Source organism: Gossypium hirsutum, chromosome A09 (genome assembly GCF_007990345.1).
Source record: "Gossypium hirsutum isolate 1008001.06 chromosome A09, Gossypium_hirsutum_v2.1, whole genome shotgun sequence".
Classification (NCBI taxonomy): Eukaryota; Viridiplantae; Streptophyta; class Magnoliopsida; order Malvales; family Malvaceae; genus Gossypium; species Gossypium hirsutum.
The window spans coordinates 4,007,409-4,020,725 of NC_053432.1; the positions used below are offsets into that span (position 1 = coordinate 4,007,409).

The window sequence follows — 13,317 nt, forward strand, 5'->3', positions numbered from 1 at the left end:
TCAAAATTCAGGCTTCGCAACATCTGTGGATCTCGAATTACGACTCTGGTGCTCGTAATTTGAAAGGGTGACGTTGAACGAGCTATCTTTCGACAAGTTAATAAAAATGGTAGAAATCCCAGGCTACAAGAGAGAAAATGATGCTAATAACATTTAATAAAAGTAAATAATTTGATAAACGAAAAGTTCGTTCTATCAAAGTTGGCTTACCTTTTTCTTCGCACAGTGAGCAAATACACGCAAATTTGGGTTAAACTCTTGAGTTACGGCAAGTACAGTACTTCCCATAAGCCGGTGCCATAGAAGTGCACTAGAAACGAAACAAATTAATAAGATGAATTATGTTGGTTGCTGTAGGGAAAAAAAGAAACGATAAGGCTCACACTATCTGTGTGAAGATACGGACCCGTAGTAATCTGGATTGGGAATAGATGTAGTATTAAGTAAAGTATAATTTCCACCGATTAGAGTTTACCTGCAGAAGACCTTGTGATTGTAGGTTGAAGCCATTCCCAATTGATCAAGATACCTGTTAAGGGAGAAAAGTTCAACCTCGTGTTTTATTATACACAAAGAAAAGGTAGAGGTAGAAGAAAAGGAGAGAAAAATATTACCAAAATCCATCAGCAAAGGTTGGGGACAAATCTTTAGCACCGCCGTGAAGAGCTCCGCCAGATTCAGAAACCCAAGCTCCCGACTGCGGTTTAAACTTGTTGACAATATTCAAAACACCTTTATAGGTTTGGGCAACCTGATTTAAGTAAGATGGATCTTGAATCTTGGTAATCATGTTTGGATCATCATCTGCATATGCATCCATCGAATTAAGAAACTGACCCTACTAGTAATAAGTAAGCCTCTAAAAACTCTTCAATGAACACTGAATTGAGACATATTTGGATACCAGGTCCAAGATTATAGATATGGTGTGTCGCTCCATCAACAACATCATGTCCTGAAACTTCTAGGAAGGAATTAAACCATTTCTCATCATAATAGCCACTAGGACCTAAAACCTTTGGTTGAGTTTGGGATCTGGGTGTAATTCTTTCACTAGATTCTTAAGTACTACTATGTCTTTTTCATATTGTTTAGCCTCAACGCTTGCACCCATCCCAGCTCCGGAGAGTTGATTTCCTGAAATAATAAATTGATTGAAATACAATTCGAAAAGTATAATGAAAAATAATCTCATGCAGGGCTTCGGAAAAACAAATTTAGTTACCAAATTCATAAGAATCAACTTTGTATCCCTTGGAAATAGTATACTTCATGAAATCCCTTGCATTTTGCGATTTCCAATCGCCAACCCAAAGACCCTTTTCGATTTGTGACCGATTTCTTTCGAGAAGAGCATTCAACCCGAACGTAACCTTTACTCTTCAAAATGTCATATCAATAAAGCCAATGTCTTTACTAAGAAAAAAAATGGAATGTTTAATTATTTTTCGGAATAAATAGAAATACCAACCCAGTTTGATTGAAAATTTTATTGAGTTCGTCCCATCTTTCCATGGGAAGGCAGCCCTGAGAGAATCCGAATAAACTATCTTCATTTTTCATGAAATTGGGGCAATTCTTAACTCTTCCTACTCCGTACACCACTTGATCTTGCAACGACCCACCAACTTCTATTCTTAAAGGATTGAATGCTAAAAGTAATTTCACAAATTAGTCTGAAATTGTTCTTACCGGCTTTGAACCAAGTTTAGTCCAACTCGTTCACACAACCACTCTTACGAGGTGGCTTTTAACAATATTCGAATCGCAATATTTGCAATCTCATTTGGACTACCATGCATGAATTAATGATAGAGACATGTAATATTATTTACGTAGAACTCACCTTTTATTGCATTTATCAGACCCTTCTTTTTCAAATCCTACAAAAAACATAAAGTACAAGAAAAGTCAAAATTTATGTAAAAAACATTGTTCATACACGCACAATAAAATATTCTTACCAAATTTAATAGTCCAGCCTTTCCCCAAGGACATTGAATGTAGTTGCATTTTTCAGTAGGCCACCAATCCAATGTAGCGCATACAAAGTTATCATCTGTTTGACCAATTGATGTTGCTCCTTGAATCACAACGGTCACATTTTGCGTCGACGAAAGTGATATTTGGGAAACAAGGATTGTTAGGCTGAATATGCATTTCAAATCCATATTCACGATATCTAGATAGTAGGAAAGAGCGGGAAGTATTGAGGGTAATGCAATTGTAATCATGCATGCGTTTATATATATGCGTGTATTAAAAGTTTGTTACAATTAGATACGAATTTAAAATTGGTTCGAAAATTTAATCGTGGTAAAAGCATCATCATCATTTTGTTTAAAAGTTACAGTTTCGCAGCTGCAACTAATTCCTTTTCAACTACGGTCGAGATAATAATTCCAACTTGTTAGTTGGCAAGGAAATTTCATTTTATAACCAATTTTGGGCCGTCTACCATTTAAATTCCAAATTAAAGGCTTATATTGTTTCTTTAGCTTTTATGTCATGTTGTCCGTATTGTCAATGGAATAGGAATGTGGGTTTTGTCACAAGGAAAATTGTATTTTGAATAATATTTTAACAAGTAAATATTGCATGTTAAGGAAGTATGCAGAGATTATATTATTGCAATACTTAAACCTATCATTAAACTTGAAACTTTAGAAATTCCGTGTCGGCAGTAGTAGCATATTTGAAAAAGTTTCCCATATTTTTTTCTTCGAAAATTTTTCGGAGAGGACCTATCTCCTTTCGCTCCAAAACCCTAAACCTCTTTCATGAATTTTCATAAACTCTATCGTATCTTAAAATATTTGCATACGTAAAAGAACTTTTAGAGTTATTTTAATTTACTCGATAATTGAAAGTAATATATATTTTAAATCAATTCTATCGTATATAGATTTCAGTAGAAGGTTTTTTTTCCCTTTATTTTATAGAAATGTTAGACCACTAGGTTTTTATAAGAGAAGGAATTGTTGGTTTTGAGAATTTTACACCGGGCCTTTACAAAGCACATCTTAACGACGATGACATGAACTACCAAGACAAAGAAAGACTTGCTTTTGTTTTCAGTGTAATGAAACGCATAAAAAATCAAACCGTTATAACCTAAAATCCAAACCCTATAGGGATTTTTTTATTTTATTTTCCTAAACTTTTCTGTCCTTTTGTTATATTGAAAATTCGAAACCAATTGGGGAAGAACAAATGCCGCCCAAGTGCCCATATTTCACCTTTTATACAATAAAACCCCAATAGCTAAGCCACCTACCTAGTGGATTTGACACTTGGCTCTGTTGGCGAAGTAGTACAAAATTCTTTATTTAAAATTTGCAAAGTATATTTTCCATCGAAATTCGAGGTTAGTGACATTGCAAAATTACTAAAAACTATTAATTACATATGTTTGAATGTTTATAAACTTTATTATTTGATATAAAGTTGTTTGAATTATTTAAGTTTTTTTAATTTACGAAACTCTACCAACTGATGATTATATTGTGTAGATGTATTTTTTTCACATTTGCACTTATCTTGTTTTTCTCTGAACCATTTTTTTTTACAAACGAGAGGAGTTAACCCCCTATTCAATTATCCCTTTTTCCACACATTTGAATAATATGGGGACTAGGTTACCCTATTTTAATTTGAGATGGACTGAATTGCTCGTGTCTTAACATTTTATTGACGTAAATAGTCAATTTCGTCATTAATTGCCCTTTTTTGCACACTCTCTTATAGTACATAGACTAAATAGGTCTTGACTCTTTTGTACAAGGACCTCCTGTGTTATTTTTCCCTACTAACTAAAAGAAGTAAAACAAGAATAAAAGAACAAAACAAGCCGTGGGAAAGTTATGAACGAATTGGCTACTCAAATTAGGCATCCAAGGCACGAGTGGAAAGAGTACTCAAATCCCACAAAATCATAATGAGGAGGTTGAAGTAGAACAATTTCAATCTTCCACAAGGATAGGCCTATACCAGTTCCACAGCGGCCCCAGACAAAAGACGGCGTTTGTTATCCTTAATAAAGTTTCTTTTCGCCAAACATTGAAAAGGAATATTATTTTCTTCAAATAGCGTTCATTTAATTCTTATTTTTTGTTATGTAGTAATATTTGGAAAAAAAAAGGTATTTCTAAGGTAACTAAATGAGTTTCGATTAATTTTATTACGTTTTATTGTGTTCATCTTTATCATTAACACATGTAGGACACTGTCTTTAAATTTGAAATTGCACTAGGCAACTTGTGACAGAAGATGTAGGGAACTGATGTAGATGGAAGAAACAAACATTGGAAACATGCCGAATCTAATATAAAAGCGACAGAGAGTGATTTATTCCTGGTGGATTTTTTTGTCCATGTAAAATATAGTAAGAAATGAATTGAGATAAAGGTAGAAAAATCGAGGGATACTAAAATCTAAAAATTCGTACATAACTAAGAACAATAGTAACAACTGAAAAAATAAGTTAGAAACTCTTGTCACATTCTAAAAGTTCAAGCAGGGTTTAAAGGTATTACATTTTAGATAAAGTAATGATGTAATTTAAGCACAGGCAGGGGCTTGAAAGTATCTGATGGTTACATAGACTATGGAATGAGCTGCAATAGAGATGGGCGTGGAAGCATTGACAAGCTTTGGTTCCATCGTCGGAATGTCGAATGTTTCTGTTGGGACCATTGGAACGTCATTTAGCAACACGATTTGACCTTGTATATTTCCAGCTAGCGCAGCCAAATGATACTCCTCTCTATCCTTGGAACCTCTAAATTCAGGCTTCGTAACATCCGTGGATCTCGAATTACGACTCTGGTGCTCGTAATTTGAAAGGGTGACGTTGAACGAGCTATCTTTCGACAAGTTAATAAAAATGATAGAAATCCCAGGCTACAAGAGAGAAAATGATGCTAATAACATTTAATAAAAGTAAATAATTTGATAAACGAAAAGTTCGTTCTATCAAAGTTGGCTTACCTTTTTCTTCGCACAGTGAGCATATACACGCAAATTTGGGTTAGACACTTGAGTTACGGCAAGTACAGTAATTCCCATAAGCCAGTGCCATAGAAGTGCACTAGAAACGAAACAAACTAATAAGATGAATTATGTTGGTTGCTGTAGGAAAAAAAGAAACGATAAGGCTCACACTATCTGTGTGAAGATACGGACCCGTAATAATCTGGATTGGGAATAGATGTTGTAGTATTAAGTAAAGCATAATTTCCACCGATTAGAGTTTGCCTGCAGAAGACCTTGTGATTGTAGGTTGAAGCCATTCCCAATTGATCAAGATACCTGTTAAGGGAGAAAAGTTCAACCTCGTGTTTTATTATACACAAAGAAAAGGTAAAGGTAGAAGAAAAGGAGAGAAAAATATTACCAAAATCCATCAGCAAAGGTTGGGGACAAATCTTTAGCACCGCCGTGAAGAGCTCCGCCAGATTCAGAAACCCAAGCTCCCGACTGCGGTTTAAACTTGTTGACAATATTCAAAACACCTTTATAGGTTTGGGCAACCTAATTTAAGTAAGATGGATCTTGAATCTTGGTAATCATGTTTGGATCATCACCTGCATATGCATCCATCGAATTAAGAAACTGACCCTACTAGTAATAAGTAAGCCTCTAAAAACTCTTCAATGAACACTGAATTGAGACATATTTGGATACCAGGTCCAAGATTATAGATATGGTGTGTAACTCCATCAACAACATCATGTCCTGAAACTTCTAAGAAGGAATTAAACCATTTCTCATCATAATAGCCACTAGGACCTAAAATCTTTGGTTGAGTTTAAGGATCTGGGTGTAATTCTTTCACTAGATTCTTAAGTACTACTATGTCTTTTCCATATTGTTCAGCCTCAACGCTTGCACCCATCCCAGCTCCGAAGATTTGATTTCCTGAAATAGTAAATTGATTAAAATACAATTCGAAAAGTATAATGAAAAATAATCTCATGCAGAGCTTCGGGAAAACAAATTTAGTTACCAAATTCATAAGAATCAACTTTGTATCCCTTGGAAATAGTATACTTCATGAAATCCCTTGCATTTTGCGATTTCCAATCGCCAACCCAAAGACCCTTTTCGATTTGTGACCGATTTCTTCCGAGAAGAGCATTCAACCCGAACGTAACCTTTACTCTTCAAAATGTCATATCAATAAAGTCAATGTCTTTACTAAGAAAAAAATGGAATGTTTAATTATTTTTCGAAATAAATAGAAATACCAACCCAGTTTGATTGAAAATTTTGTTGAGTTCGTCCCATCTTTCCATGGGAAGGCAGCCGTGAGAGAATCTGAATAAACTATTTTCATTTTTCATGAAATTGGGGCAATTCTTAACACCTCCTACTCTGTACACCACTTGATCTTGCAACGACCCACCAACTTTGATTCTTAAAGGATTGAATGCTAAAAGTAATTTCAAAAATTAGTCTGAAATTGTTCTTACCGGCTTTGAACCAAGTTTAGTCCAACTCGTTCACACAACCACTCTTACGAGGTGGCTTTTAACAGTATTCGAATCGCAATATTTGCAATCTCATTTGGACTACCATGCATGAATTAATGATAGAGACATGTAATATTATTTACGTAGAACTCACCTTTTATTTTATTTATTAGACCCTTCTATTTCAAATCCTACGAAAAACATAAAGTACAAGAAAAGTCAAAATTTATGTAAAAGACATTGATCATACACGCACAATAAAATATTCTTACCAAATTTAATTGTCCAGCCCTTCCCCAAGGACATTGATTGTAGTTGCATTTTTCAGTAGGCCACCAATCCAATGTAGCGCATACAAAGTTATCATCTGTTTCACCAATTGATGTTGCTCCTTGAATCACAACGTTCACATTTTGCGTCGACGAAAGCGATATCTGGGAAACAAGGATTGCTAGGCTGAATATGCATTTCAAATCCATATTCACGATATCTAGATATTAGGAAAGAGCGGGAAGAATTGAGGGTAATGCAATTGTAATCATGCATGCATTTATATATATGTGTGTATTAAAAGTTTGTTACAATTAGATACGAATTTAAAATTGGTTAGGAAATTTAATCGTGGTAAAGGCATCATCATCAGTTTGTTTAAAAGTTACAGTTTTGCGGCTGCAACTAATTCCTTTTCAACTACGGTCGAGATAATAATTCCAACTTGTTAGTTGGCAAGGAAATTTCATTTTATAACCACTTTTGGGCCGTCTACCATTTAAATTCCAAATTAAAGGCTTGTGTTGTTTCTTTAGCTTTTATGTCTTGTTGTCCGTATTGTCAATGGAATAGGAATGTGAGTTTTGTCACAAGGAAAATTGTATTTTGAATAATATTTTAACAAGTAAATATTGCATGTTAAGGAAGTATGCGGAGATTATATTATTGCAATACTTAAACCTATCATTAAACTTGAAACTTTAGAAATTCCGTGTCGACAGTAGTAGCATATTTGAAAAAGTTTCCCAAATTTTTTTCTTCAAAAATTTTTCGGAGAGGACCTATCTCCTTTCGCTCCAAAACCCTAAACCTCTTTCATGAATTTTCATAAACTCTATCGTATCTTAAAATATTTGCGTACGTAAAAGAACTTTCAGAGTTATTTTAATTTACTCGATAATTGAAAGTAATATATATTTTAAATCAATTCTATCGTATATAGATTTCAGTAGAAAGTTTTTTTTCCCTTTATTTTATAGAAATGATAGACCACTGGGTTTTTATAAGAGAAGGAATTGTTGGTTTTGAGAATTTTACACCGGGCCTTTACAAAGCACATCTTAACGACGATGACCTGAACTGCCAAGACAAAGAAAGACTTGCTTTTGTTTTTAGTGTAATGAAACGCATAAAAAATCAAACCGTTATAACCTAAAATCCAAACCCTATAGGGATTTTTTATTTTATTTTCCTAAACTTTTCTGTCCTTTTGTTATATTGAAAATTCGAAACCAATTAGGGAAGAACAAATGCCGCCCAAGTGCCGATATTTCACCTTTTATACAATAAAACCCCAATAGCTAAGCCACCTACCTAGTGGATTTGACACTTGGCTCTGTTGGCGAAGTAGTACAAAATTCTTTATTTAAAATTTCCACAGTATATTTTCCATCGAAATTCGAGGTTACTGACATTGCAAAATTACTAAAAACTATTAATTACATATGTTTGAATGTTTATAAACTTTATTATTTGATATAAAGTTGTTTGAATTATTTAAGTTTTTTTAATTTATGAAACTCTACCAACTGATGATTATATTGTGTAGATGTATTTTTTTCACATTTGCACCTATCTTGTTTTTCTCTGAACCATTTTTTTTTAAAAACGAGAGGAGTTAACCCCCTATTCAATTATCCCTTTTTTCCACACATTTGAATAATATGGGGACTAGGTTACCCTATTTTAATTTGAGATGGACTGAATTGCTCGTGTCCTAACATTTTATTGACGTAAATAGTCAATTTCGTCATTAATTGCCCTTTTTTGCACACTCTTTTATAGTACATAGACTAAATAGGTCTTGACTCTTTTGTACAAGGACCTCCTGTGTTATTCTTCCCTACTAACTAAAAGAAGTAAAAGAGGAAGTATCATATACAGAAAACAAGAATAAAAGAACAAAACAAGCCGTGGGAAAGTTATGAACGAATTGGCTACTCAAATTAGGCATCCAAGGCACGAGTGGAAAGAGTACTCAAATCCCACAAAATCAGAATGAGGAGGTTGAAGTAGAACAATTTCAATCTTCAACAAGGATAGGTCTGTACCAGTTCCACAACAGCCCCAGACAAAAGAGAGCGTTTGTTATCCTTAATAAAGTTTCTATTCGCCTGACATTGAAAAGGAATATTATTTTCTTCAAATAGCCTTCATTTAATTCTTATTTTTTGTTATGTTGTAATATTTGGAGAAAAAGGTATTTCTAAGGTAACTAAATGAGTTTCGATTAATTGTATTACATTTTATTGTGTTCATCTTTATCATTAACACGTGTAGGACACTGTCTTTAAATTTGAAATTGCACTAGGCAACTTGTGACAGAAGATGTAGGGAAATGATGTAGATGGAAAAAACAAACATTGGAAACATGCCGAATCTAATATAAAAGCGACAGTGAGTGATTTATTCCCGGTGGATTTTTTTGTCCATGCAAAATATAGTAAGAAATGAATTGAGATAAAGGTAGAAAAATCGAGGGATACTAAAATCTAAAAATTCGTACATAACTAAGAACAATAGTAACAACTGGAAAAATAAGTTAGAAACTCTTGTCACATTCTAAAAGTTCAAGCAGGGTTTAAAGGTATTACATTTTAGATAAAGTAATGACGTAATTTAAGCACAGGCAGGGGCTTGAAAGTCTCTGATGGTTACATAGACTATGGAATGAGCTGCAATAGAGATGGGCGTGGAAGCATTGAAAAGCTTTGGTTCCATCGTCGGAATGTCGAATGTTTCTGTTGGGACCATTGGAACGTCATTTAGCAACACGATTTGACCTTGTATATTTCCAGCTAGCACAGCCAAAGGATACTCCTCTCTATCCTTGGAACCTCTAAATTCAGGCTTCGCAACATCCGTGGATCTCGAATTACGACTCTGGTGCTCGTAATTTGAAAGGGTGACGTTGAACGAGCTATCTTTTGACAAGTTAATAAAAATGGTAGAAATCCCAGGCTACAAGAGAGAAAATGATGCTAATAACATTTAATAAAGTAAATAATTTGATAAACGAAAAGTTCGTTCTATCAAAGTTGGCTTACCTTTTTCTTCGCACAGTGAGCATATACACGCAAATTTGGGTTAGACTCTTGAGTTACGGCAAGTACAGTACTTCCCATAAGCCGGTGCCATAGAAGTGCACTAGAAATGAAACAAATTAATAAGATGAACTATGTTGGTTGCTGTAGGGAAAAAAAGAAACGATAAGGCTCACACTATCTGTGTGAAGATACGGACCCGTTGTAATCTAGATTGGGAATAGATGTTGTAGTATTAAAGCATAATTTCCACCGATTAGAGTTTGCCTGCAGAAGACCTTGTGATTGTAGGTTGAAGCCATTCCCAATTGATCAAGGTACCTGTTAAGGGAGAAAAGTTCAACCTCGTGTTTTATTATACACAAAGAAAAGGTAAAGGTAGAAGAAAAGAAGAGAAAAATATTACCAAAATCCATCAGCAAAGGTTGGGGACAAATCTTTAGCACCGCCGTGAAGAGCTCCGCCAGATTTAGAAACCCAAGCTCCCGACTGCGGTTTAAACTTGTTGACAATATTCAAAACACCTTTATAGGTTTGGGCAACCTGATTTAAGTAAGATGGATCTTGAATCTTGGTAATCATGTTTGGATCATCACCTGCATATGCATCCATCGATTTAAGAAACTGACCCTACTAGTAATAAGTAAGCCTCTAAAAACTCTTCAATGAACACTGAATTGAGACATATTTGGATACCAGGTCCAAGATTATAGATATGGTGTGTCGCTCCATCAACAACATCATGTCCTGAAACTTCTAGGAAGGAATTAAACCATTTCTCATCATAATAGCCACTAGGACCTAAAACCTTTGGTTGAGTTTTGGGATCTGGGTGTAATTCTTTCACTAGATTCTTAAGTACTACTATGTCTTTTTCATATTGTTTAGCCTCAACGCTTGCACCCATCCCAGCTCCGGAGAGTTGATTTCCTGAAATAATAAATTGATTGAAATACAATTCGAAAAGTATAATGAAAAATAATCTCATGCAGGGCTTCGGAAAAACAAATTTAGTTACCAAATTCATAAGAATCAACTTTGTATCCCTTGGAAATAGTATACTTCATGAAATCCCTTGCATTTTGCGATTTCCAATCGCCAACCCAAAGACCCTTTTCGATTTGTGACCGATTTCTTTCGAGAAGAGCATTCAACCCGAACGTAACCTTTACTCTTCAAAATGTCATATCAATAAAGCCAATGTCTTTACTAAGAAAAAAAATGGAATGTTTAATTATTTTTCGGAATAAATAGAAATACCAACCCAGTTTGATTGAAAATTTTATTGAGTTCGTCCCATCTTTCTGATGGTTACATAGACTATGGAATGAGCTACAATAGAGATGTGCGTGGAAGCGTTGACAAGCTTTGGTTCCATCACCGGAATATCGAATGTTTCTGTTGGAACCATTGGAACGTCATTTAGCAACACGATTTGACCTTGTATATTTCCAGCTAGCGCAGCCAAATGATACTCCTCTCTATCCTTGGAACCTCTAAACTCAAAATTAGGCTTTGCAACATCCGTGGATCTCAAATTACGACTCTGGTGCTCGTAATTTGAAAGGGTGACATTGAATGAGCTATCTTTCGACAAGTTAATAAAAATGATAGAAATTCCAGGCTACAAGACAGAAAATGATGCTGATAACATTTAATAAAAATAAATAATTTGAAAAACTAAAAGTTCGCTCTATCAAAGTTGGCTTACCTTTTTCTTCGCACAGTGAGCATATACACGGAAATTTGGGTTAGACTCTTGAGTTACGGCAAGTACTGTACTTCCCATAAGTCGGTGCCATAGGAATGCTGTAACACCCCAAACCCAGCCCGGACGTTATGGCCGAATCTGACGTGCCACATTGGAGTTGAAAACCCATGTTCCATTTTAGTGTTTTAAAAACCATATATCTTGTTGAGTTAACAAAGTGAATGGAAGCTGGGCACTAGGTAGGTATCCGAGACAGAGGAGGTGAGCCATGAAGGCTGTTAAGTACCGAGCTCTTCGATTGGATCCAATCCTAGACATGCCCACGACCATTCCACACTTTGTTATATCGAGTTTAAATTTGTTTAAGTGGATGTCTTTGATAAATCGAACAATCGTGGTGTTGTGATGTTTTGAAATCAAGTATCGTTTTGAAAACACGTCCTAAGTCTAGCCCATTTGTATAATTATCAACCAGTTTTAAAGTTATTAAAAATAAAATATTCCCGAAAAGAAATAAAAGAAAAGTTAAAATGGCCTTATTACAACCCAATAATAAATAATAATTAAAGGAAATTTAAAGAAAACCAATGCTTTTTTAAAAGCCCAAAGGCGATCACAGTGGGCACTCTGAATCCCCTCCGGCTCCAAGTCCCCACATCAAGGCTCACCTGCAAGGTTAAGGAAAGGGGGTGAGTTTGGAAACTCAGTGTGCAACAAGCCCCTTTCAGAGCCCAAAACAATATCAGCCTGCTGGGCCTTAGGCCAAGTCCAATCTCAATATGTATATACTGAGCTGTAGCCTTTTCATATTTTATACTTCATAACATTGGGCCGAAGCCTTTTACTGTAAATGGTATGACCCATAGGCCCATTTCAATATCACATGTATCTTCAATGAAAAAACAAATGAATGCAAGCCTATTTGGGGAGACTACTCGACCCACCATCCGCTACTCTCCACCGGTACCAACCAACACACCATGTGGGGAATAACTCAACCCACCCAACCATAACTCTCCACTGGCAGCATAGCTGCTTTATCATATAACTGGAGGCCTAGCCTCTTTTAATAACTGGGGCAAAAGCCCTTTTAATAACTAGGGCATAAGCCCTTTTGATAACTGGGGCATAAGCCCTTTTAATAACTGGGGCATAAGCCCTTTTTAATAACTGGGGCATAAGCCCTTTTAATAACTAGGGCATAAGCCCTTTTTAATAACTAGGGCATAAGCCCTTTTGCACTTCCTCCATCCATATAAAAATCCAACCCAATGCATTTATGAAGACATCATGTGCATATCATACATATCATGTGCACATCATACATGTCATGTGCATATCATACATACCATGTTTATCAAAATCCCATGTATTAAATTCATATATAAACCCTAGGGGTATAATGGTCATTTTTACCTAGGGGCAAAGCTGTCATTTTCATGTTATAAGGGTAATCCTGTAATTTTACCAAAAATTAGGGTTTTCATGTTCATTAACGGTTGCTAACAATTCATGGGTGCAAACAGTGATTTTGGCCCATTTTTAGTGAAATTGAGTTATTGGGCCTAAAACCCTTAATGGGCCCTACATAGCTGATTTTGTCATCTAAGCCCATTTACCCTATATTCCATAACGGTTTTATCAGTCTCGATGCGCAATTTAGCCGGTTTTTCTTTTCTACCAATTTTTTTACAAATGGGCCCGAAAGCTCATTGGGCCCCACTTCGGCCCCTCGAGGCCCAACTTACCGTGAATGCCAAAAATCGCGCTCTTACCATTTCCAATGTTTCTGATTATCATCTCAACGAATCTACCTAAC

At 35.3% G+C, this 13,317-nt stretch overlaps 1 protein-coding gene and 2 pseudogenes across 1 annotated transcript; all 3 read right to left on the bottom strand.

The window, feature by feature from the left end:
- Positions 1-2,171, bottom strand: LOC107944989 (heparanase-like protein 2; annotated as a pseudogene).
- Positions 2,172-4,560: 2,389 nt separating this feature from the next.
- On the bottom strand, positions 4,561-6,952 carry LOC121206755 (heparanase-like protein 2; annotated as a pseudogene).
- A 2,410-nt stretch (positions 6,953-9,362) lies between these two features.
- Positions 9,363-11,576, bottom strand: LOC107944415 (heparanase-like protein 1). The gene is made up of 8 exons (XM_041077831.1): positions 11,499-11,576; positions 11,103-11,411; positions 10,806-10,953; positions 10,484-10,717; positions 10,194-10,383; positions 10,055-10,108; positions 9,791-9,890; positions 9,363-9,704 (listed from the first exon to the last, which is right to left on the bottom strand). The coding sequence occupies exons 1-8, from the start codon at positions 11,574-11,576 to the stop codon at positions 9,363-9,365; spliced, it is 1,455 nt and encodes a 484-aa protein (XP_040933765.1).
- Positions 11,577-13,317: the final 1,741 nt, after the last annotated feature.